Genomic DNA, 27,357 nt, shown 5'->3' with positions numbered 1-27,357 from the left:
GCCAGCTTTACCCCTCGCAGAAGGCGGGGGGGGCCGCGGAGCTGCAGCCAGTGGTGGGTCCGGCACCAGGGCAGGCGGGCCTGGGGCGACGGGTGCCCAGGAAGCGTCGGTGAGTGGGGGTGACGGCAGGGGCCCTGCAGTTCCTGCTTGGTCACCCAGATCAGGTTGCAGCTCCCGGCCGCGGCGGTCTCCCCCAGGAGGGGGAGGGCCCAGCGGACAGAGGCTTTCATGGGGCCCAGGAGGGCTGGATGCGGCGGCTCCTGGCCAGGAGAGCGCCCGGCGAGGACGGAGGCCAGCGTTACCCCCCCCCCCCGCGGGTGGAGGGGGGGGGGGCGGGGGGCTGCAGCCAGCAAGGGGTCCGGCACCAGGGCAGGCGAGCATGGTGCGACGGATGCCCGGGAGGCGTCGGTACGTGGGGGTGACGGCGGGGGCCCTGCGGTCCCCGCCTGGTCACCCAGAGCAGGCGTGCAGCTCCCGGCAGCGGCGGTCTCCCCCAAGGGGGGGAGGGCCCGGCGGACGGATGCCTTCTGGGCCCAGGAGGGCAGGAGGCTGGCGGCTCTGGATGGGAGTCTGCTGGCAGCGGGTCGGGCCACAGGTACCCCCTGTCCTTGCAGGTAGCAAGGGGGGGTCAGGCCAGAAGATAAGGCCCGCGGTGGCAGCCCGTAGGACGGGACGGTTTCCGGGGTTGTCGCCGCGGGACAGAAGATGGAGCTTGGAGGATGGTGCCCACGCGGCGTACCAGGAGGACGGCCGTGGTGGTGGCAGCGCTTCGGCGGCGTCTGCATTACATGAGCCAGAGGCGGTCGGCTCCAGCGAGGAGGAGGAGGAAGCAGCGACGGATGAATCAGACGTCCGGATGGCGTGATTTTTATTCCAGGATATGCCGGGTCGCGGTCGGGTGAGACGGCCGTGGATTTGGCAGGGCTGGGGGGGGGCGGCTGCGGACACGGCAGTGCCGAGTGGGTTGGTGTTTTGACCAGGTATGGGGTTTACTGAAGTGGTGTATACGGTTGTGGAGAGTGCGCATGCACCGCCGGCGGCATGGACGGGATCGGTGGTTAGTAGGCGCAGGTGCGGCAGGCAGAGTGAGGGCGCATGAGGCGGCAGGGGAGCATTTTCGGGCAGAGGCGGCAAGGGCTGTGACAGAGTGAGTGGTGAGGAACGAAGAGGGGGATGAGGTGGTGCGTCTGGCTGACAGTGGCCAAGTGTGAGAGGTATGGGTGCTTCAAAGGCCCGCTGGGGGGGCTCACTTGCTGGAGGATGTGAGGGATAAGATTTGAATGGGGAACGTGTAGCAATAGTTTCGCTGCTCCCCCGGGAACAGTTTCACCTGGATTAGGTTAAGCCAAGTGATTCCAGGAAGGATAAGTAGAGGAAGGGGAGCGCCGGTGGAGGCTCACCCTCGTACATTTGCAACGTGGCTGCGGGCATTTGCGTTTTTTGGCAAGGGTATCGGGGGAAGGAATTGGGTAATTGGTTCGGCATGGTTCGGTTATATGGATCCATTTGGGGTGGCTTGTTAGGTCATATGGCGGTTTAGTCTGGCTTCAGTACGCCGAGTAATTTCAGCAAGGGAAGGTGTTGCGTGCCAGTATGCGGTAGGATCATACGGGCACATCCTTATGGCTGCAGTGGATGGCGGCTCCTAGTCAGCCCCCCCCCCTTTTTGGGGGGTAGTTGGCTGTTCGGGGCTTGGAACCCCGGCGACACGGACGATGAGGGTTTTTTGGGGGGAATAGAAGGATGGGTGGTGCAGATTTGGCGCGGACGGTTGTCTTAAGCATAAGTGTTGGGTTGTGGTAAGGAACATAGTAATTCTGCGTCATTCTATTTATATTGGTGGATCTTTGCCTCCTTATTGGAAGTTTGCGCTGGGCTAGGGGACACCTGGTGGTTGTCAGTGGAAAGAGGGGTCAGGAAGTGGTGTTGGGCAGGATGGGTGGGCCATTCGGGGCCCTCCTTGTCACGATTGGGTTTCTCTGTTGGGGGGTAGTGCCGGAAATGAGCCGTATATAGATGTATATATTTCGGCTTGTTCAAAACGTATCTTATCTGGAGGAGTCATCGGGGTATGCCTGCTTGGCTCCAGAATTGTCGGCGGTTTATTATGTGTCGTTTGACAGAGGGTGGGATTTGGTAAAGGCGGTGAGCCGGGGAGCATTGATGGCAAAGGCGAATTTGGAGGCGGCATTTAGGTTGTTACTGGTCCACCCTGCTAGCTAGCAGTTCTGGTGCTGCGGTGGGGAGGGGAGTTATTATTATGTTGATCGGTGGGTGCTAATGGGTTGTTGTCCCATTTTATGTTCCTTTGGAGGCGGTTATTTCTTGGTGGAGTGGTTTGTGCGTGGTGTGTCCCAGCTTACACCTCTTATTCATTATAGGTTGATTCTCTTTACATCGGGTTGGCGGGTTGATGATTCGTTGAGGTTGATTGTTTTATTACAGATGGTGGTGGATACTCTTTTGGGCCTGTTGGCGCAGGCGAAGACTGAGGGTCCAACGCCAGTGATACGGTTTGTGGGGATAAAGTTTGATGTTATGGTCAGAGGGGTAGGATTCGTGGGTAATGGTGTGGTCCTATGGGCTGCGATAGAGGCAGTTAGGTCAGCTAAGACGGTGCGGTTTCAGGCGGTGCAGTCTTTGCAGGGGCGGTCGAACCACGGGTGCAGAGTTACGCCGCAGGGGTGCGTGTCTGCTGGACGGCTGGCGATGGCTGCGCCAAGGGTGCAGCCATCGGATCCTTTGTGTGTGGTCACGAGGGAGATCAATGATGATCTGATGGTGTAGGAGGTTTTTTCTTACGGCGATTTAGTGGCCGCGGATTGTGGCTGGGTAAGGTGCTACCTGATGGAACGTAGCTGCGGTACTCGGAGGCACAAGGGGGCGCCGTCCAACGGGCGACCCCAACAAATAACAATAGGTAACACAGTAACCAATACAGTAAATATACAACCCTGAGTAGGCCCAGTCCAGGAACCACTTCTCACCCCAGTATCCCTGGCCGCAACACACCGACCCAGCTTGTGGGGTAGCGCTTCCAATCGGTGGTAGTGGTCGGGTGGTGGAGGTTGGCAGTTTTTTCCAAGAGGAAGGTGTGCTGTCATTCTGGCTATCAGTTGGTGGAGAATTCGATTAATAGTTGGTTTGCTAATCCTGGGGCCAAGGGTGGCGTACTTGCGACAGTTGGTTTCTCAATTGGATGTGTTTTAAAAAAAAAAAAAAAAAATGTTATGCGTGGCGCAACCAGTACTGGGGTTCGCCAAGGGAATAGCAGCTGCTGTGTTTCCTTCCAGTTCTGCAGGTCTCGGGAGTTGAGGCCGGGTAGCAGACGAGGTGGGCACGGTGTGTCCGGAGGGCTTGTGGAGTCTGGTGTGGCTGTGTTGGGGAGCGGCTCGGTGCCCAGTGACTGAGGTTATTTGGGGCTGATATTCAGAAGTATGGGTGGCGCGGATAACGTTTGGGACAATGTGTGAGGAAGGCCCGGTGGAGTATTTGATGGTGGCGTTGGCAGTGGTGAGTAACGGTTTTCAGGCTGCTAGGCCGGCGTCCGCAGTGGAGCAGAGGGTGGCGGCTGTGGCTGTCTTGTTAAGGATTAGATGTGGAGAGATGTTTTCGCAGGATCTTAGGGCGCGGCAGGCCTTGAAGGGTTTGGTCGTAAGGGTGTGAGGGAGCGGGATACAAGGGTCCGTCTCCGTTGTTTTTTGGCAGCGTTTGGTGAGTGGTTTGTGGCGGCTATGTTCATCTGAGCACGAGCGGGTTTTTGTTTCCCTTGTCCAAAACGGTTTGTGTTAGCCTTTTGGGGGGCTTTGAGATTGTGGGGTTGGTCAGCCCATCTACGGTCAAGAGCGGAGGTTGGATGTTGGAGGATGTGTCCGAGGTGGTGCAGTGGGTTGAGCGCCGGCTTTGTCGCTCACCGAATTAGATTAGGCGGGTGGTGAAGGTTGGTGTTGTTATACGCGGTCCCGGGTGCGGAATTATGTTGTGAGGGCGCCCAGGCTCATTATTGTGTCGCGTTTGTTAAGGTACCATTTTGTGGCAGTGCTGCAGACTTGATTGCAGGTGGCGGGGGTGGGCGCCCGGAATACTATGGGTCGTATTCCTTCTGGATTGGGCTGCCACGGAGGCCCCTCGGTGGGCTCAGAAAAGTGGTTGTGAGAAGTATTGGGAGGTGGGAGTCCTCTTGTTTCGGTGTTACGTTTGGCCTCAGTTGTTATCGGGTTAAGGCAATGGGGGCATTTGAGTCTTTTGGGAGTGGAATGGGTTGGCGTAACAGGTTGGTGTTATCTGTGGGTTTATAACCCCTGGGTTTTTGTGGTGAGGGTGTGCCTCATTTGGATATTTGGGCATTCGTTGGTTCTCGGGGCCTCGACGGTCTGAGGCTCGCCTGAATGTTGCCAGTTGGGTCTGGACGGGTCGATGGTACTGGTCCAGTAAATTGGAGGCAGCGATTTGGTATCTCGAGAAGTTATTTATGAATGTTTTAAAAAAAAAAAAAAAACAAATAGTTGGTTGTTGCATTGTGTAAGACATACCTGAGCTTAATCGTGGGGTAGTTTTGATAGTGTGACCAGGTTGGAATGGCGTGTGGCTCGTGCGATAGGCAGTATCAATCGAGCCTTATTGGGGGGGCGGCGCCAAAAGTTGGTGGCGCTGAACTGGTGGTTTTGGGGATGCGATGGGGGTGCATCTTCACGTGCTTGGTGCTGTTTTGTGGACGCTGGGATTGCGTGGAGGTGTGGTACAAGCTTTTGGTGTGTGGCGGGTCCAGGCCACGTAAGGAGTCACGTGCCCTGTCCTGTGGCGGGGGGTAGGTCTGGTCCAGAGGCGGTTGAAGGCAATGGTAACTGGACAGAGAGACACCATCTTGGTATGGTGGCTCCAGGTTCCGGGATGTTGCAGGCACGGGGTTCTGCAAAGTTGGGGGGTTAATCCGTAGGTGATTAATACCTCATCTCTGGGTCGGTGTGTTGCGGCCAGGGATACTGGGGTGAGAAGTGGTTCCTGGACTGGGCCTACTCAGGGTTGTATATTTACTGTATTGGTTACTGTGTTACCTATTGTTATTTGTTGGGGTCGCCCTTTGGACGGCGCCCCCTTGTGTTAGTATGTAAATAATAGGTAATAAAGGCTGCTGTGGCCAATTTTAAACCAAGTCACATGCAGTTCGTGTATTATTTACAGATGGTATTGGTGGGTAACACACATACAGCACGACTGGAGAATCCTTCCTCAATGGTCAAGAAAGCCATGGAACCCATAGGGTGGAGGGGCGACATTACTAGAGGGAAGGGAAGGAGTGATGGGGTTAATGGAAACAGGAATGGTTTGTTTATAAGGCAGAGTAAAGGGATTGGTGGGTAGGAGGAGTTCCCTGGAGGAAGAGGTGGGACAGTTGAGGGGTGTAAGTAAAGGACTTTGACTTACCCCCTCTCTCTTGACTTCCGGATATGGAACGATCCCCGCCCACCCTCCCTTGTGTTTAATGCCGAGGGGAATTTGGTCTGGGTTGTTTCTTTGTCACAGCAGCGGGGGGTAGGTCTGGTCCAGAGGCGGTTGAAGGCAATGGTAACTGGACAGAGAGACACCATCTTGGTATGGTGGCTCCAGGTTCCGGGATGTTGCAGGCACGGGGTTCTGCAAAGTTGGGGGGTTAATCCGTAGGTGATTAATACCTCATCTCTGGGTCGGTGTGTTGCGGCCAGGGATACTGGGGTGAGAAGTGGTTCCTGGACTGGGCCTACTCAGGGTTGTATATTTACTGTATTGGTTACTGTGTTACCTATTGTTATTTGTTGGGGTCGCCCGTTGGACGGCGCCCCCTTGTGTTAGTATGTAAATAATAGGTAATAAAGGCTGCTGTGGCCAATTTTAAACCAAGTCACATGCAGTTCGTGTATTATTTACAGATGGTATTGGTGGGTAACACACATACAGCACGACTGGAGAATCCTTCCTCAATGGTCATGTGCGTCTTGTCTACATTACAGGTGAGTATATGCAACAAGCGAGAGCTCACTGCTTTTTGATTTATATAGCTCTGAGTAGAGTTATTGGGAAATAAATCAATGCATATGCGTTTGGATAACACTTGTGGGAGGTATTTACAGGAATAAATTAAAGGGAACCTGTCACCTAGAATATGCGTTCTGACCTATCAGCAGACGCATGTGTGGCCTAATTACACCTCCCTACCCATCCTTGTGTTATAAAATTGTATAATATGAAAGTAATAACATTTTATTACCTTCATATTTCGTATGTAAATAGCAGGGAATGTGGACACAGGGGCGGCGCCTTGCCCTATGGACGTCTGCATATTTCCGTGGTATCACGCCCCTGTGGGCATGATACCATGGAGCAATGTCCCCATCGCTCACTCTATCGTGTGCGCATTGCAGCAGGCTTCTCTTCCGGGTTCTCCTTGTCAGTTTCAGACGTGCACTGCGCATGCGCAGTGTGTGTCTGAAGCCGGCGATTGAACACCCGTAAATGAAGCCTGCTGCAATGCGTGCAGGATAGAATGAGCGATGGGGACGTCGCTCCATGGTATCACGCCCACAGGGTCGTAATACCACGGAAATATGCAGACGTCCGTAGGGCAAGGCGCCGCCCCTGTGACCACATTCCCTGCTATTTACATACGAAATATGAAGGTAATAAAACGTTTTTTATTACTTTCATATTATACAATTTTATAACACAGGGATGGGTTGGAAGGTGTAATTAGGGCACACATGCGTCTGCTGATAGGTCAGAACGCATATTCTAGGTGACAGGTTCCCATGAAAATGCTGTTCAATCTGCAGGCATTATGTTATAGAGCAGGGGAAGATGGGCAAACTGATACATGGTTTTGTGACAAAAGATTCAGTATAAACTGGTGTTTTCATCATTTACACCTCTTTCTGGGATTTCAGGTCCAGTGAGTGGTCCCATCAGTGACTGACAGCTATCTCTGTATTCACTCCTTTACAAAGAAAGCTGTAAATCACTGATAGTACCGCCCAATGGACCAAAAATCCCAGAAAGAGGTGTAAATGATGAAAACAACGGTTACTGAATCTTTTCTCACAAAACTATATATTAGTCTGGTCAGCTTCTCTTGCTCCAAAACATAATGCCTGCAGATTGGACTATATCTTGATGGTGACAGGTTCCCTTTAAAAAATTTGGCAAGGGGATTTAGGCTATGTGCCCACGCTGCAGATGAGTTGCAGATATTTTCTGCAGGTAAACCGGAATATTTGGAAGAGAACTGCATGTTAAAATGGAATGTGAGCTGGAGTCGGTTTACCTGCGATTTTACATGCGGGCAGCTGAGGAAAAACCTGATGCGGTTGGTGGGAAGGGGGAGAGAGAGACTGAAGTGAGCTGCACGATCAGCGGTGACGTTACTCAGGTGAGTCCTCCACCTGCGGCTTACTTCAGTCACTCTGGTGATTTGCTGTCACAGTTGGAGGGCTCCAGCTGTGGGCGCGGGTAACCTGAGTGACGTCACCACTGATAGCGTGACTCACTTCAGTTGCTGTGTGGAGCTTACAGCGGGCGGTCATGTTTTATGGCCGCTTGCTGTGAGCGTCACATGTAGTAGTGCTGGAAGCATCATGGGACCTCGTGTGGATTACATCAGATCTGGAGGGGTGTTTGGAGGTTAATAAAGTGGTGAAAGAGGGTGCTTTTTTGTCTTTTATCTCAAATAAAGGATTTTGTTTGATGTTTGTGCTTATTTACTTTCACTTACAGATTAGTAATGGGGGGTGTCTCGTAGACGCTTGCCATGACTAATCTAATGAGTGATTTAGTAGGACTGAGTGGCAGCTGTGGGCCACCATTAACTCCTTATTACCCTGATTGCCACCGCACTAGATGAGTCGGGTAAAGTCCCGGGACTGTCGCATCTAATGGTTGCAGCAATTCCGGGCAGCTGCTGGCTGATATTTTTAGGCAATAACATGGGCCTCCCCAGCTTGAGAATACCAGCCCTCAGCTGTGAGGCTTTATCTTGGCTGAGTATCAAAATTATGGGGGACCGCACACCAGTTTTTTTTCATTATTTATTTTACTGTACAATATATGATTGGTTGCAGTCAGACAGCTGTCACTCAGCATGGGGGCACGTCTGACGGCAACCAATCACAGACGGGGAAGCAGTGAATATGTATGAGCCTAATGAGCGTGTGCAGTGAATATGTAATGAGGCTAATGAGCGGGTTGGGAAGAAGCATGAGAGGCTGTGGGAGAAGTTTGACAGCCGCGCCAGTGATCGGTGAGTATGAAGGGAGACAGACAAAGACAGAGAGAGACACTCAGGAATAATTGAAATAACACTGTGAAACAGGACTCAAACCGTCAGTGTGAATACACTTGCAGGTTAGCAGCGTTATTTCTTGACAACATTGAAGTCAATGGGTGAAAAACGCTGCTAAACCGGACTCAGTTGACATGCTGCAGATTTTTTTTGCATCAAAAACCAGGCCAAAACTGGACAGAAATAAACCGCAGTGTGTGCACAGCAAATCAAAAAAACCCCATAGACTTTGCTGGCTTCATGAGAGACATGCAGATTTTGATGCAGATTTAAAAAAAAAAAACGCATCAAAAACTGCAGCGTGTGCACAGGGCCTTAAAGAGACTCCCTCCCCAGTTTTATCCTGTCCCTTATAAGATCATAAAGTATATACTGTGGCCCTGATATCACTAACTGAGGGTCTTGTAGGTTTGAGAAAAAAACCTTTTCTTTAGATTTAATTGTAAAGTGCTGCTGACTATGTTGGCGCTATACAAATAAAATTTTATACATGGTATTACTTTATACAGTTTTGCTTTATATGTGTTATTACAATTAAAAAAAGAACTGAGAGGACTAGCCGACCTGCAGCAGATAAAACTACTGTACATTTTAGTCAATCTATAGTTGCCTATAATTAAGGAGTTTTTTCTCTGAAACGCGTAAGGCGGAATTGGGGCTTCTGAAAGGATTGTTCCATCTCGATTTTAAGATGATTTTGTATTAAATAAAGAAGAATTTTACAGACATCAGTGCTGGTTTGTTTTCTATCCCCTCCTCCCTTCAATGAGTGTATATGGTAGCAGACGAAGGGGCCAATTAGTATAACATGATCCAACAATATAGTGCCACTGATGCTGTGAGTTCTCATGACAGCGCCGCCTCATTTGTGAATAAAGAATCCCCCGATGAACCCCAAGAATACAGAGGGGAAACCCGTTGGGAATATAGATCTACATGCAATTGTATTAATGTGGCAATACCTGTTTACATTGTTAATATTGATCTATTGAATCTTGGACTTATGGATCCACATTAACTATATCAAGCATGGGAATATTTTCTTGCATAGTGCTAACCATATTGTGGAATCATATGTCATATATATGATTATACATATACATATATATATATATATATATATATATATATATATATACTAGAAGGTGGCCCGATTCTACGCATCGGGTATTCTAGAATTTACGTATTGTGTAGTTCATGTATGATTTTTGTTATATATATATATATATATATATAGAGAGAGATGTTGTTGTCTGTAGTTACCAAGTGTTTGTGTAGGCGCTGTACATGTTCTGGGTGTTGTCTGGGTGTGGCGGGGGGTGAGAGCGGTGTTGTATGTGTGTTGCGTGTGTTGCGTTGTTTGTGGAGCGCTGTGTGTCTGTAGCGTTGCGTGTGTGTTGCGCGGTTTGTGTGTGTGTGGTGTGTTTTGGGGGGAGGTATGTTTTGAGCAATGTGTGTGTTGTGCGGTATGTGCGTATATTTGTGTGTGCCGCGGTGTTTGTGTGTTGGGTGTTGTGTGTGTGCAGCGTTGTCTGTGTGTGTGGGTGTCTGTGTAGGGCAGTTGTTTGTGGTTCCCAGTGTGTGTGTGTGTGTGTGGTGTGTTGTGCAGTGCGCGCGCGTGTGTGTGTGTGTGTGTGTGTGCATCAGCCTCTCTTCTCTCAGCCTACCTCTCCCAACCTCCCTCCTCCCAGCCTCCCTCAGCATCAGCCTCCCTCTCCCAGCCTCCCCAGCATCAGCCTCCGCCAGCATCAGCCTCTCTCCTTCCAGCCTCCTCCAGCATCAGCCTCCCTCTCCCAGCCTTCCCCAGGATCAGCCTCTCTCCTCCCAGCCTCCGTCCTCCCAGCCTTCCCCAGCATCAGATTTCCCCTCCCAGCCTCCCTCAGCATCAGCCTTCCCCAGCATCAGCCTCTCTCCTCCCAGCCTCAGCCTCTCTCCTTCCAGCCTCCCCCAGCATCAGCCTCTCTCCTTCCAGCTTCCCTCAGCATCAGCCTCCCTTTCCCAGCCTTCCCCAGGATCAGCCTCTCTCCTCCCAGCCTCCTTCCTCCCAGCCTCCTTCCTCCCAGCCTCCCTCAGCATCAGCCTTCTGCTCCCAGTCTCCCCCAGCATCAGCCTCCCCATGCATCAGCCTCCACCAGCATCAGCCTCTCTCCTTCCAGCCTCTCTCCTTCCAGCCTCCCCCAGCATCAGCCTCCCCTTCCCAGCCTTCCCCAGGATCAGCCTCTCTCCTCCCAGCCTCCTTCCTCCCAGCCTCCCTCTCCCAGCCTTCCGCTCCCAGTCTCCCTCAGCATCAGCCTCCCCAAGCATCAGCCTCCACCAGCATCAGCCTCTCTCCTTCCAGCCTCCCCCAGCATCAGCCTCTCTCCTTCCAGCCTCCCTTAGCATCAGCCTCCCGTTCCCAGCCTTCCCCAGGATCAGCCTCTCTCCTCCCAGCCTCCTTCCTCCCAGCCTCCCTCAGCATCAGCCTTCCCCTCCCAGTCTCCCCCAGCATCAGCCTCCACCAGCATTAGCCTCTCTCCTTCCAGCCTCCCCCAGCATCAGCCTCCCCATGCATCAGCTTCCACCAGCATCAGCCTCTCTCCTTCCAGCCTCTCTCCTTCCAGCCTCCCCCAGCATCAGCCTCCCTTTCCCAGCCTTCCCCAGGATCAGCCTCTCTCCTCCCAGCCTCCTTCTTCCCAGCCTCCCTCTCCCAGCCTCCCTCAGCATCAGCCTTCCGCTCCCAGCCTCCCCAAGCATCAGCCTCCACCAGCATCAGCCTCCCTCGTCCCAGGCTCCCCCTCCCAGCCTCCCCCACCATCAGCCTCTCTCCTCCCAGCCTTCCCCACCATCAGCCTCTCTCCTCCCAGCCTTCCCCATGATCAGCCTCTCTGCTCCCAGCCTCCTCCAGCACGCCGTGCTCCTCTGCCGACACTCATACACCCGATCGCATCCACTCACACACACCCGATCGCATCCACTCACACACACCCGATCGCATCCACTCACACACACCCGATCGCATCCACTCACACACACCCGATCGCATCCACTCACACACACAGACACTGACGATATCGCACATACGCGCTTATACTCACAACATCCGGGGATATCACATGCTTCTGGCCATGTGATCCCCCGGCAGGTCCTGGAAGATCACAACAGCACAGTATCGAGGCCGAGAACCAAGCGATATCCCAGGATGTTGTGAGTATGTGGATGCGATGTGATGTGTGTGTGTGAGTGAGTGTGATCTGATTTGTGTGTGTGTGTATGTGTGTGTGCTGTTATGTGTGTGCTGTTATGTGTCTGTATTTTCCGCAGCTGCAGGACCTTGATGTGTGGATGCGATGTGATGTGATGTGTGATGTGTGTATGAGAGTGAGTGTGAGCCGGTGTACACTGGTAACTATGATACACATCGGGTAACTAAGGGACCTTAGTTACCCGATGTGTATAATGGTTACCAGCTTTCACGGCCTCCGTGAAGATCCCAGCATCGCAAGGTTATGTCTGGCGCTGCTGGGATCCTGACGGAGCCGGTGTAGAAGCAAGCGATATCCCAGCATGTTGTGATGTGTGAGGTGTGTGTGAGAGTGAGTGTGAGAGTGAGTGTGATCTGATGTGTGTGTGTGTACTCACCTGGGAATCGGGGCTCCGTGTCAGTTGGGCCAGAGCGAGCCTGCATTGCGTGAGGGGGGCGGGGCCTGCAGAGAGCCGGGGCGAGAGGCCAATCCGTGTGGGGGGGCGGGGCCATGGCGAGCCCAGCGGCCAATCAGCTTTGTGTCACCGTAAGGACACAATTTCGGAGCATGACAGACAGACAGATAGACAGACAGAATAAGGCAATTATATATATAGATATATATATACATATAAATATAAAGGACTGACTTATTTCTTCCAAAGACAATACTAAGGACCAGGGGGCACTCACTGCGAGTGGAAGAAAAGCAATTCCGACAGCTAAATAGGAAAGGGTTCTTTACAGTTAGAGCGGTCAGACTGTGGAATGCCCTACCACAAGAGGTAGTAATGGCTGATACTATAACAGCTTTAAAAAAAGGGCTGGATGATTTCCTCAGTACACAAAACATTGTTGGTTATAAATGACTTAAGGCCCCGTCACACGCAGAGATAAATCTTTGGCAGATCTGTGGTTGCAGTGAAATCATGGACATATTGTTCCATTTGTACACAGCCACAAACCTGGCACTGATTGCCCACAATTTCACTGCAACCACAGATCTGCCACAGATCTGCCACAGATTTATCTCTGTGTGTGACAGGGCCTTTAGTGACCAAATGTAGAACTGGTGGAGAAAGGCTGAACTAGATGGACCTAGGTCTTTTTTCAACCTATGTAACTATGTAACTATATACGGTATATATATATATATATATATATATATATATATATATACTGTATATATATATATATATATATATATATACATATATATATATTTAATATTACATTGGGTGCTGGGATTGCTACTTATCTATAATTCATCTTACCCTGGAACATCTCCTATTGTCTAGGTTTCTAGATAGTAAATTCAACTATATAGGGACATTAGTCTCAGCTATATGTCGCGGGCGGAGGAGGGGACGCTGCGCTCTCCCACTGCTCGGGTCCGGCTGCTGCAGCTGCTCGGTGGTGGCTCGAGCGGTGGGCCGGATCCCGGGGACTCGAGCGGCGCTCCTCGCCCGTGAGTGACAGGGGATTTGATTGTGGGGATTTGGTTATTGTCCGTGACGCCACCCACGGTTGTGGTGATATTGGTGACACCACCGCTGCTCTAGACGGGGATCCCGGGAGCGGTGACAGGGAGCAGCTTTGCTGTTAGTTCTCCCCTCCGTGGGCAGGGGGCTGGCTGTCCCGGGGCCCGGTGAGGGGTTAGGGATGGATGGCAGGCGGGTTACGGGGCCTGGTGAGGTGCAGGGTCGCGGGGGCAGCGCTGTGCCGCACGGCACGGTGGTACTCACTCAGCCAATGATGAGGACACAGTTCTCGGTAAAACACACGGCTGGATGGACGGGTCCCACAGATGGCTGCGGTGTTGTTTCTCCCGGCAGGTTGATGGTGACTGCCTTTCCCTGCACCTATGTACGGTAAATGGTTCCAATGGGTTCCCACCGGTAACCCGCTCCCCAGCTTGGATATGGGCTGGAGGAGCCCCTTTTGCCCGCAGGCTCTGGCCCTGGGAACGGTAGCCGTGGCGGTGGCTGTGTTTCCCTCTCACGGTTGGACTGTTGCCTTCTGTCGGGACTTGGCTGCTGGGAAACCCAGGAGGTTCCCTTCGCTGACGGATTTGGCAAATTCACGGCGACTCCTAGCCTTGCCGGGGTCCGTAAGCCCCTGCCAGATGGTGCTGACTTCTCTTTGTGTACCGGTCCGGTACCGCCGGGCCACCGCCCGTCCACGGTCCTTACGGTAGACTCCGATAGGCAACTCCTGCAGACGGTCACCACCGTCTGCCAACCTTGCTGATCCGTCCGGGCCACACACCCGGACCAACTTCAGTCTGCTCTACAACCACTTTCCTTCCTCTCACTTTCCACTCTCAAACTGAACTGAACTCTTTTCCCGCCTCCAGGACTGTGAACTCCTCAGTGGCCGTGGCCAACCGCCTGGCCCACCCCCCTGGTGTGAACATCAGCCCCTGGAGGAAGGCAACAAGGGTTTGTGTCTGACTTCGGTGTGCCTGACCGGGAGTGTGGGGTGTGTGGGTGTTGTTCTCTGTGGCCCCTGGCTTGTCCAGGGCGCCACATATACATTACCTAGTTTACTGGTGTCAAATAGTGCCATATTGTTCCTATTCGGGCGCCAACCTCTGCGGTCAGGTACAGCCAACCAAGGGTTTCATCAGGGGTACAAGGGCCCTACATAGTGTGTGTATATATATATATATATATATATATATATATATATATATATAATATATATACACATACATACACACACAGACACACACACAGTATATATGCAATGTGTATATATATATATATATATATATATATATATATATATACCCATAGCTGCTGGAACATTTCCCTGTGTAGCCTAGCCCTGGCACCTAATTTTTACAGTTTGTTTTTGTCATTTTTGTTTTGTTTGTTTTTTAGTGCTGTTTTTGAAGTATATCAGATAAAATGTTGGGGTTTTTTTGTTTTTTGTTCTTTTTTTACAGGCTTTGTATACCAGGTTGGTAAGTCACTTTGGGTCCCTTACCCTCTGTACTTTCTTTTGTTCACCATCTTTAGTATTCTAAAACATTTGTGATAAATCAAGCTTACTCCAAAGCTTTTCTGGTATACCGTTGCCTCCAGAAGTCATAGATTTATTATAACTTCTATATACCTGTACGATGAATTTGAAACAAAGCCATGAATCTGTGATTGAAGAGAAGAATTCCACTTTTAATTCAAGAGGTTTACCATTTAGGAATTATAGTCCTTTTCACAGGCTCATGGGTAATTGGACAGTTGACCGATACACAGTATCATGGTCCATTGTGGCTAGTGTCCTCATTATTGCATGACAAATTAAGAAGATAAAGAGCCTGGAGTTGAATCCAAGTATTGAATTTTCATAGTAACTCTCAATATGTGATCCAAAGAGATGTCAAGGCAAGTGATAGAGGCCATCATTAAGTCTTTCATCATTAAAGAGAAAACATAATCTTTAGAAGTGACCAGGTCAACAATTTCGTGCATTCTCTAAGAGACATAGCAACATAAAAAGACTTGGAAGAGCGCAGAATTCTTTCTTTGATAAAGTTTAGAACATTATCAAAGTCTTCAATAAGAGCTGCCTTTAAGAATGAAGATCCAGAGGGTTATCTTATGAGTAGGGATGAGGGAACCCAAACGGTAAAGTTCTGAGTTTGTAATGGACACCTAGTGTCCAGGGCTCGAACGCAAACACAGACATTTCATGGAAGTCTGTGTCTGAGTTCAGAGTTCAGGTGCTATTTGGATGCTGAATTAAGTTTGTTGAAAGGATTGCAGCGCAGCCAATCAACAAGCTTTTTGGCTTGGGATGATGATGCCTGCATGCTGCTGTGAAAATAACAAATTATAAACAAAAAAAAAATTTCGTGGGGTCCACCCTTTTTTTGATTACCAGTGCAAATAAAGTAGACAGCTGGCAGATGGTATTATCAGATTGGGAAAGCCCATGGTTATTTGGCCCTTCTCAGCCTAAAATTAGCAGCTTGCAACCGCTTTAGAAGTGGCGCATCCATTAGATCTACCAATTTTGGTGCTTTGCCTGCTTCTTCCCGGTTGCCCTGGTGTGATGGCAATCAGGGTAATACTTTTGGGTTGATGTCAGCTGTGAATTGACAACTGGCATCAAGCAGAGGGTTAGTAATGGAGAGGCACCTATCAGACACCCACAGTACTAACCTGGCAAGGGTAAAGTTAAAAAATAAACACACAGGAAAAAAGTAGTTTACTTGAATAAAGACTCCCCCACACTCCCTCATTCACCAGTTTACTAACTAAAAAGAAATCATTGAAGTTATCAAAAATAGAAGTGGACCCCACACCTTTTTAAAAATGATTTAATTAAATAATGCTTAAAAAATGGCATGGGATCCCCTCTATTTTTGACCCCACATCATTTTTTTTTATTTATTCCCTATCTACATTTGTTTGCAGTACAAGTGTCCTGTTTTTACCCCCATTTTGCTTCCTTCTGCAGCATCTTGGCCCTTGCTACACCATTGTACAGCCATTTTACAGCACCAAAGTTCAGTTCCCCAGTGACTTATATGTGGTTTGGGTTCCGGGGTCAAGTTTGCTCATCCCTACATAAGATACAACCATTGGTAACAAATGCCAGTTTATGTCCAGATGAACTTAAGATTAACTTGTAGCAGAGTTATGGGATGGGAGACGATCAGGATAAAATGCGGTTTTTCTGCGCTGCCTCAATGGACAAGAATGACTCCAAATGGATTTAAGTTGAAAATGGTTTATTTGTGCACGCATTTCAAGGCAGTCTAGCCCCTTCCTCAGGACAAATCATAGTATCTGTGTGGGTTGAATGATGGGATGACAATAGTATGGAGAAAGAAAGGAGGGCATTTCTCGCCTATCAAACTTGGCGAAGACAGCATTATAGTATAGGCCTATCTGGCTGCAACTGAGTCCCTAGTGTTTACTCATGGTGGGACTGCAGATAGAAGTAGGCCGATGAATTATGAAGAGCTATACTTTCTGTTCAGATTCAGCCAAACTTTGTAAAATTTATAATGCTACACCCCTCTTCTTAAATGGATCTCTTTATCTAGTATTTGCAATTTACTCCTCTACACCCCAACCCATTTCCTGTCCATATGTAACTTTTCCTGTCTTATTCTTTACAGCTTGGTGCTTAGAGGATCATTCGCCACTCCAAAACTGCAGTGGTGGCCGGACCCCTAGGCAACGTGTGCAGATCATATGTAAAAATAAAGGGACAATCTAAAGATGATTGTGATTCCTAAACAGTTAATGCAATTCGTATAAAACCTGGTGCATGAAATTTACACTGCGATCATTTCTTCATTGTACTTCTGTAGAGAATGTAAATAATGAAAGTTCTGTGTCCAAATACTTCTGGACACAGATGAAAATAATCTTTCCTATCATGTTAAACATGTGATTACACATGAACAGTGCAGATTTATTATTACAATTTTCTGTTTATATCTACAAGGTTATAGCTTTTCTATGCATTTACCTTTAAAATATGCAGCTCCAAGCAGGAGAATACTAATTCCTGAAGGCACTTCCTTAAAGAATTTCACCACTTTGCCATCGGTTTTCTTCTGCACAAAGTCATTGGCCTCGGACAGATCAAGACGAGTATTTCCTGACAAAACTCTGGGCTTATTCCCATAGTACTTCTCCAATTGACTTGAAAACTCCGCACGGAGCCTCAGTCCTTAATAAAAATAAAAAACAAAAAAAACAAACATATTATTACTCCTAAACTTGCATGTAGGCAAACATATAAGATAATTAGTAACAGTTGGTGTGGTTTGCTTCCCTTTCAGCCATTTGATGTTTTTGCAGATATATTGATGATCTGCTATTTACCGTATTTACAATGAGGAGATATTCCAGCTGTTACTTTAATATAATTAAAATTTACATTAATTTGGGATTTAGTACCAACATATGAAGGGAAGAAATGGTCTTAAAAGGAACCAACCACTAGGATTTTGCTAGTAAAGGCAGTCCCATGCAGGCACTAGGATGCTGAGTCCAGGAACAGGCTTTCTGTTGTAGAAAGATCCTATGCTTGGCTGCTGAAATATCTGTAATCAAAGTTGCAGAAATGCACAGCACCTTTGATTTATGTGTGCATCAGGGGTGGGTCTTTGTGGGTCGGATCCTCAGTGTATATTCTTGCTCCTGCGTATTGCATTGCAAGCCTTCTTTTCTTTATTTAAATATCGCACTGCCATTGCTACTGTTGCCGGTACATGCGCATTGCCACAGTAGTTATGTCTTCAATAAAATGGCATTGGAGTCCATACATATGTATACTGTTATCTGTGGTGCCATTTTATTGAAGACACTGCGGTGAAGACTATGAGTGGCAGGGGCACATGCGCAGTTATAACAAAAAATATAAAAATCTGTGCATGCGCCGATGCCGCTCATAGTCTTCACCTCAATGTCTTCAATAAAATGGTGCTAGAAAACCACTTGTATCCTTAACAAGAATACATACAATGCTAATTTTCCTTACAAAAGTGCATTTTATTAATAAAGTTTAATACATAAAATTACACATCTAGACATAACAGCACAACAAGGTGAGAGGACAAGTACCTACAACTCCCATACATTGGGGAAGGGGAGGGTTTTGGAACCTACAGCGGATCCCTCTTACAAATAATGAGTACACAGGGACCATTGGTCTGCCTACAAATAGTATAATTCTGCATAATATTATATAATATAACCACTGTCACATGCTGATACATTGGAGCTCAAAAAAGACTAAGCCTAAGACTAAGCCTCCTGAGGAAGCCCAGTTGGTGAAACGCGTTGAGGCGTGGAGGGTGGGAACCGCAGCTATCACTATTCAGGTCTGTACTATTGCTATATACCACCGTTATGACTGTGTTCTATGGTTCACACTGTTGGATGTATGATGCATATTGAGCTTTATCTGTGTAATCTGCAGACTAACAAGTAAGCAGTGCTAAGTTTCCTGCTCCGTATGTCTGTAGGGATGTATAATATTTTTGGATACAGGGTAATTTGATTGAATTATATGGGGAGGAGACATATATAGGGTATGTTGGCATTCATGAAGGTACTTTATTGCCATCACTGTGATTTTGGATGTGTCTCCTAATTATACCCCCATATACCAATAAATTGTATCCTCATATCCTAGCAGACATTGGTAGCAGTTTGTAGACAGAGAAGCTCTATATGTAACCTGCTATAATTGAAATATCACTGTTATGACTGTGTTCTATGGTTCACACTGTTGGATGTATGGTGCATATTGAGCTCCATCTGTGTAATTTGCTGACTAACAAGTGAGCAGTGCTCAGTTTCCTGCTTCGTCTGTCTGTAGGGATGTATAATATTTTTGGATGCAGTATGTTTTGATTGAATTTATGGGGAGGAGACATATATAGGGTATGTTGGCATTTATGAAGGCACTTTATTGCCATCACTGTGATTTTGGATGTGTCTCCTAATTATACCCCCATATACCAATAAATTGTATCCTCATATCCTAGCAGACATTGGAAGCAGTTTGTGGACAGAGAAGCTCTATATTTAACCTGCTATAATTGAAATTTAGTCTTTTTTGAGCTCCAATGTATCAGCATGTGACAGTGGTTATATTATATAATATTATGCAGAATTATACTATTTGTAGGCAGACCAATGGTCCCTGTGTACTCATTATTTGTAAGAGGGATCCGCTGTAGGTTCCAAAACCCCCCCCTTCCCCAATGTATGGGAGTTGTAGGTACTTGTCCTCTCACCTTGTTGTGCTGTTATGTCTAGATGTATAATTTTATTTATTAAACTTTATTAATAAAATGCACTTTTGTAAGGAAAATTAGCATTGTATGTATTCTTGTTAAGGATACAAGTGGTTTTCTAGGTTGGTATATGCTATCCTGGTTATAGTGAACAAAATATGTGGAATGTGTGGTCATAATAAAATGGTGCTGGAGATTATGGTATGCACATGTGCGGACTGCAGCACCATTTGAATGAAGACATAATTACTATGGCAACGCGCACGCGCCGCTAACAGCAGCAATGGTGGCGTGGTGCGATATTTAAAGGAAAGAGGGCACGCAATTCAAGATGCAGGAAAAGGAATAAATGCCTAGGACCCAACCCACAAAGGCCTGCCCCAGATGCACCCGTCAATCAAAGTGCAGTGCATTTCTGTTACTTTGATCACAGATATTTCAGCAACCAAGCAACTGATCTTTCAACAAAAGGATTCCTTGGACTCAGCATCCAGGTGCCAGTATGGCACTGCCTTTACTTCATATAGCAAAATCCTAGTGGTGAGTTCCTTTTAATGAATATCAAATTAAAGAGCTTTAGTACTGCAATTAACTCAACTTCCTTTAGAAAAGAGAGTTCAGGAATTTCTGTATTACAATCATTCTCATGTAACCCCCCACATAATATCCGTAATATCCCCCATGGGAAATAGATGAGGTTAAGAGTTGAGAAACAATTTTTCCAACCAGAGTAATTTTTTTTAATCCCAACCGTCACACACAAGGTTGGAGGGCAGGGGTTATCCACAGGGGCTCCTACAACTCAATAAGAACACTATTAAAAAAGAGAACTGATCCTTATGATGTCACTTTTGTTACTACTGACAGTAGATACATTTTATACCCAAAAATTATTGTATAGAAATATCTCCCTAATTAATACCAAGTCAAAGTGTATGGCAGAGTTAGAAATTAATTTAGGGGGAAGAATTTTGTACCAAGTTCCTATTATGTGATTGTTAAATTTAGGCTTCAGGTGTCCAATTTTCATACATTTGTTCAATCCATATTTTTCTCTAATAAAACACATACCTGTTATAATCTATGGGGCAGTTCACAAGATAATTTTTTTTAGCCCGTTTCTCTGTTTTATGTCTCGTTTGCAGATCAAAGTTGCCCTTGTGAATTAATTACTCTTTCTAAAAAAAAAAAATAGCATTCGGAAGCTATCTACTGTATGTGTCATCCAAGTGCTGTCTATATTTTACTTTTTAATGTGCAAAAGAAGCTTAAATTTAAGTCTGCGCAGTAGTTACATTCCAGGAAAGAAGATGACGTCTAACAGACTATCCACTTCTCTCCAGCCCATTAATTTCTATACAGCAGTCAGTTGCTCACATCTTCCCTCTCCGCTCCTGACAGGCTGCTGTTATAAATCTTAAGAAGTCACCATCTTGCAGCATCACAGTATCGGCTACTTTCACAGCAGGTCACCTAATCATGGTTGTCACTATCTGGAACTGTGTGTGCTTGTGCAAATGTCCTGCTATTTCCATGTGTAAATACAAGTATAACAGTAGACTAAAGGGTGCTTTACATGCTGCGATATCGCTAATGATTTATCGTCGGGGTCACGGTGTTTGTGACGCACATCCGGCGTCGTTAGTGACGTCGCAGCATGTAACACGTACGAGCAACCTTCAATGATCGCAAAAGTGGTAAAAATCGTTGGCTTTGGAGAGGTCGTCCAAACACCAGATATCGTTGTCTGGTGAGTAACGAGGTTGTGTGTCGTTTCTGCGGCAGCACACATCGCTGTGTGTGACACTGTAGGAATGAGGAAACTCATCGTACCTGCATCCCGCCGACAATAAGGAAGGAGGTGGGCGGGATGTTCGGCCCGCTCATCTCCGCCCCTCCTCTACTATTGGGTGGCCACTTAGTGACGTCGCTATGACGCCGAACGAACTGCCCCCTTAGAAAGGAGGAGGTTCGCTGGTCACAGTGACGTCGCTAGGCAGGTAAGTGCGTGTGATGGGTATAAGCGATGTTGTGTGACACAGGCAGCGATTTGACCGTGACGTACAACCAACGGGGGCGATACCGATATCGCAGCGTGTAAAGTACCCTTAAGAACAAACCAGTGAGAGCTAAATGTGTTACAGCAGAACTTGTGCTGAGCTTTATTCTACTAATATTACAGTTGTGTTCTCACCAGAACGGTTAATCAAGTAGGAGTACCACCGTACTGGAAACAAGTAAGTCAAAGAGACTGGAAAGCTGTGTGCTCCTCAAGAGACAGCTTGGGAATAAATCTTTAAGAAATTTGGCATCAATGTGGTTAAGCAGAGGGAGGAGATCATAACTACCAGAACCCTAAAAAAGGCCTCCAGGCCTGCCATGGTTATATGCCCATTAGGTTGGGCCAAAGACACAGTCTAATTGCATGTCAGTGTAATACAAGCAATGTAGAACAGGCAATAGTGCTGATGATCACATTGTGGTGTGCCATAGTGTGTCTGAAAAAAGGTATTCACGGTAAAAGTAACCAAACCATTTTTCATTTTATTACATTATTGATGTGAAAAAAATGGAAACAAGTTTTTTTGGTCTCTGAAATAGCATAAAAAATGCTGTAACAAGCGACCAAAATGTCATATCCATCCCAAAATGTCATCAAGAAAAACGTCTCGGCCCGCAAAATATAAGCCATCACATGCCTCTATCGACCGAAAAATAAAAACATTACGGAGCTTGGAGAATGGAAACACAACACCCAAAAATGTGTTGTTTTTTTTTATAAATTGTGATTATTTTTTTTTGATCATCACTAAAATAATTAAAAAAAAAAACCAAAAAAAAAAACCTAGACGTCTGGTATCGTCGTAATCGTACTGATGAGGAGAATAGTACTGATAGCTATTTTTTTTACCACACATTGTAGGCTGTAAAAACAATTCCCAATAACAATGTCAGAATTGTGTTTTTCTTTTTCACAATTTCACCACGCTTGGAATTCTTTGCTGTTTTTCAGTACACTATGTGGTAAAATGAATGGTGCCATTCAAAAGTACAACTCATCCAGAAATATACAAGCCCTCATGTCTATTTGGACAGAAAATTTTAAAAAAGTTATGACTCTGGGAAGAAAGGGAGGAAAAAAACCTCAAAACTTAGAAATTGGCCATATTGGGAAGGGGTTACACAGTGTTTCTAGGGAGAAAAAACTGATTAACCTCACACTTTTATATGTATAATATTAACTGCCTTGTAATATGTTTTTATCATTGATACAGTGTATTGTTCATAATTAGGGTGCGTGCCCACGATCAGTGTTTTCGCTGTGTCCAAAATGCTGTGTTGTACAGTACAAGCACAGTGGATGGGATTTTTAGAAATCCCATGCCCACTGTGCGTGTACGGCCCGCAGAAAGAAAACTGACCTGCGGTGCGGCTTTCTAAGCCACAAACATGTTAATGCTGCTGCAGAGTCGCAAGTGTCTTCCGTCAGAAGAACACAAGTGAGAGATCGCAGCGCTCCTAGCCCGGATCATGCGCACGAGCAGCTGCACTGTCCTGCATTCTCCTCCAGAGGAGAGTCGCAACATGTCCTGATCGTGGGCACGTAACCTTAGAGTTCCGTTCGCATCAATCAATTAGCAGCTGGACATTTATACTAAACTTCAGCTTCTATTATTATGCGATGTACGGAAAATGGCCACTTACTTCTCTCAATTATGACTCGAGTTGTGCTTCTTAGCCCTTTTGGGTCTGAAGATAGAGTCGCAAGCAACTCTTTATAAGTTGCATGGATCTCTGCGTCATTAAGCAGGTCATAGTACAGGGAGCGATGTATAAGGGATTCAGTCCGCTGTCCACCCCCTGAAAAAGAAAGAAAACTTGATGAATAAATTGTTTTTTTTTATTTGTTTTTTTTTTTTTTTTTGCTGAAAAATACATTAATGCTACATATCAGATTCTTATTTCATGTTAAACCTAACTTAAACTTATCAAAGTCAAATTCAAAAGATATTGATTTGTCTATGGCGGGCTTTACACGCTGCGATATTGCTAGCAATTGCTAGCGATGTCGAGCACGATAGCACCCGCCCCCGTCGTACATGCGATATCTGGTGCTTGCAGCTGTAGCGAACATTATCATTACGGCAGCTTCACACGCACACACCTGGTCGGCGACGTCGCTGTGACCGCCGAACAATCCCTCCTTCAAGGGGGAGGTGCGTTTGACGTCACCGCGACGCCACTAAGCGGCCGGCCAATAGAAGCGGAGGGGCGGAGATGAGTGGGACATAATATCCCGCTCACCTCCTTCCTTCCGCATTGACCGTGGACGCAGGTAAGATGTTTGTCGTTCCTGCAGTTTCACACACAAACAACATCGTATCTGCAACAGTAACGACATTATAGAAATGAACGACGTTACACAGATCAGCGAGATTGTACGCTTCTGTGCTCGTTCATCGTCGCACCTAGGATTTACACGTTGCGATGTCGCTACCGGCGCCGGATGTGCGTCACTAACGACGTGACCCCGACGATATATCGGTAGCGATGTCGCAACGTGTAAAGCCCCCCGTAGTCCTAATTTAAAGAGATTTCACTTTAGATCAGTTATATTCCAATATGTTTATACTATAAATATATAAAAATTACTAATACTTGCAAGGTGTTCATCAATGTCCCAATGTAGGCTATAGTCCCAGATCTCTGCAGCTTTGTTCCACATAGAAAATTACTCTTCCAGCATATAATCAGAGCTGCACTTTAATGGCATGTGCGCACGTGTGCGTATTACATGCATTTACGCTGCATCTAGTACTGCAGCATAAATGCATGCGCCCTGCGTCCCCAGCACAATCTATGAAGATTGTGCATAATCCATCCGCACGATGCTTTTTTGAAATCAGCGATTTGCATGCTGAAATTTTGATTCAAATCAGTGCGTTAAAAAATGCAACATGTCACTTCTTTCATGCGCTTTGGATGCTGCTCCCACTCTGTCTATGTTGGGGCAGCATCCAGAGCGCATGAATTCGGCATTTATTCTGCTGAAACACTGCATCCATTATGCAGTGTTTCTGATGCGATTTGAAGCGCACATGTGCTGACAAATCGCTGCAGAATTTTCAGCATGTACGTGCGCACAAGCCTTAAGGCCTTGTGTGCACAATGCGTTTTTTTATGCAGATTTGGTGCAGATTGCGGCCTAAATCTGCATGTCTATCTTCACGCCAGCAAAGTCGATGAGAATTCTGAAGTGCTGTGCGCATGCTGCTTATTTTTTACTTGCAGATTTGGTGCAGAAAATAATCTGCAGCATGTCAATTGTTGGTGCGTTTTTCTTCCAGAAGGTGCAGATTTCATGCAAAAAAAAATCTGCACCAAATCTGCAGAGTAGGCACATAGCCTAAGAGGATTGGCTTCTTGCTCATTTCATTAACAGAAACAGCCCCCTTCTCTATCCATTGGCCATGATATAAAAGGGGGGATGGCTTGGCTAATGAAATGAGCAGTAAGCCAGCCAATTTCTCAAACAGGTTTAATGATCTGCTGATATAGGAACCTCCTGTCTTCAGCATACATCTAAATATAGAGATGCTGGGACCCCAGAATGAGGCAATTATGGGGACATTGGTGGACATTCAGAAAACACAGTTAATTTGTAAGTTTTAGATTTTTCCAATCAGAACTAGTGACGGGTGAGCACTACCATGCTCATTTGCTCGGTACTCGAAATGAGGAGCTGGTGCTCAGATGGGCATGACTTGAGTAGCTGAGTATAGTGGAAGTCAATGGGAAACTCAAGCATTTTTCCGGAAGAGTTCCCCATTGACTTTCATTGTTCTCTGTACACGAGTTGTGCCCATCTGACCACCAGCTGCTTGTTTTGAGTATTGAACATTAAAAATGGTAGTGCTCGCTAATCACCAATAGGAACACATGGTACATGATTTTTTTAAATGGATAATTCCTTTGATACTATTATAGTGACAAAGCGCCTAAAATAATAAATCTAATATATTTCCCTTACCCATACTCTTACAGCACACTAAAAACACTCTGCCAGTTATTTTCTGACCTCTTTAGAAAGAGATCATAGAGGTTTTATGTCCCATGGTTTAATATAGCACTTTAGTTATGTCACAGATCATCAATATGGATAATGAGTCAATAAAAAGTGTTTTCTAATTTTAGGGGTCTTTAAACCATGTTTTTTATTTTTAAAAATGCCTTTAATTGCAGCCATATTGGTAGTCACAGAGCTTTCCAAACAGGAGAAGACTTCGTCAATCAAATGTTTCACAATCCAAAGTCAATACTCCCTTCTGCCCATCCTTTAAAAAAAAAAAAAAAAAAAAAAAAAAAAAAATATATATAGATTTTTTTTTTCTGAGGTCTTACCCACCCAAGGAAATGCTGGAAAGAGCTGTAGCAATAGTCAGTGGGGACATAAAGATATTGCTATTTGGATTCTTGCTTGATTGGGCACGGTAAAGATCATAGGCAAAGTTGGATGCAGAGGAAGCTAGTTTATTGAGTGGACTCTTGTAGAATGGATCTTCTTCCTCTTCTACAGCAATGGGGACCTATGAAATAGTACAAAAGTATAATTATTGTAATATAATATAGCAGAAATATACATAGAAACTGACTTTTTTTGGACAGGTGATGAGGGAAAATTCGTTAGAAAAGGAGATACTACTCGAAATGGGCAAAAGTAAAAGGAAATGGAAGACCAAAGAGCCTTAAGGCCCCGTTACAAGCAACAACATATCTAATGATATGTCGTCGGGGTCACGGAATTCGTGACGCACATGCAGCGTCGTTAGCGACGTCATTGCATGTAACAGCTCCGAGCGACTGTTAACGATCAAAAATACTCACCTTATCGTTGATCGTTGACACGTCGTTCATTTTCAAAATCTTGTTGGTCATTGTGGACGCAGGTTGTTCGTCGTTCCAGAGGCAGCACACGTGTGACACCCCGGGAGCTACGTGTGACACCCCGGGAACGACGAACAACAGCTTACCTGCGTCCTCCGGCAACGAGGTGGGCATGTCGTTAATGCGGCTGTTCTCTGCCCTTCCACTTCTATTGACCGGCCGCTGTGTGACATCGCTGTGACGGCGCACGAACCTTCCCCTTAACGAAGAGGTTGTTCGCCGCCCACAGCGACGTCGCTAGGAAGGTAAGTATGTGTGACTGGTGTTAGCGTTTTTGTGCGCCACGGGCAGCGATTTGCCCATGGTGCACAAACGACAGGGATGGGTACGCTCGCTAGCGATATCGCTGCGTGTAAAGCCCCTTTAGACAATTTGTGCAGTACAGACCATTATTTTAAGATACTTTTATATTATTTGGTTTAAAGAAATACTCAACATGCTATAACTCAGGAAGTCTACTTGTTGGCTTTGTCCCTCACTGCACAGCCATTACAGTCAATACAGTCTATGGGGATTTGAAGTTTCTATGGAAAAAGTCAGCCATGCGATATCTATTATCTAACTACAGCATTACAGTGATTTCTTCCCTTTTTACCATGAGTGAATTCATGAGACTCATTACCATCAGTGTCCTATAATTTCCCTGCACTATATATTCTCCCAGATTTCTTCACTGCTGTACACCTCACCAGATTCCATGAAACCCCATTTTCTTCTGTATTGACTGCCCAAGACTGTATTTTTCTTAAGTGCCTGCTGAAGGAGGAAGAGCAATCTGTGCTAATGAAAACAATAGCCAAGAGCGAGGGACTCGGTATCTTCACCCTGGCACGCTACAGAAATAAATGGTTGCTCTGTGTGTGGATTTGATAATGTAATTACTGTGAACACCTTCGCCCTCAGACCCAGGTGATTCTGTTCCTCCTTAAACCCCTTTCTCTTCAGGATAAGGACACCAGATAAGGCTAGTTTCACACATGCATTGGGCGAAATCCGCTGGGTCAGTTGCTGCGTCGTTTTGACGCATCCGTTATTTTTGTGGTGTCAACAGATGCAACGGATCCGTTATTTCACAGGAATCCGTTAGCTGATTCCTGTGAAATAACGGACCCG

The 27,357-nt window shown here is 46.6% G+C and overlaps 1 protein-coding gene across 1 annotated transcript in view; it reads right to left on the bottom strand.

Moving 5' to 3' along the window:
- SERPINF1 (serpin family F member 1) overlaps nt 1-27,357 on the bottom strand; it is a 144,409-nt gene that overhangs the window by 21,352 nt on the left and 95,700 nt on the right. Inside the window, exons 3-5 of the mRNA XM_075335335.1 lie at nt 25,706-25,886; nt 23,005-23,160; nt 17,019-17,222 (exon numbers count right to left, since the gene is read on the bottom strand). Of these exons, the coding sequence (XP_075191450.1) occupies nt 17,019-17,222; nt 23,005-23,160; nt 25,706-25,886 (541 nt within the window). The remainder of the gene's footprint in view (nt 1-17,018; nt 17,223-23,004; nt 23,161-25,705; nt 25,887-27,357) is intronic.

The sequence above is a fragment of the Anomaloglossus baeobatrachus genome, chromosome 2 (genome assembly GCF_048569485.1).
Source record: "Anomaloglossus baeobatrachus isolate aAnoBae1 chromosome 2, aAnoBae1.hap1, whole genome shotgun sequence".
Lineage (NCBI taxonomy): Eukaryota > Metazoa > Chordata > Amphibia > Anura > Aromobatidae > Anomaloglossus > Anomaloglossus baeobatrachus.
The sequence above is the reverse complement of the archived record's forward strand: the minus strand, read 5'-3'. Positions and strand labels throughout refer to the sequence as shown.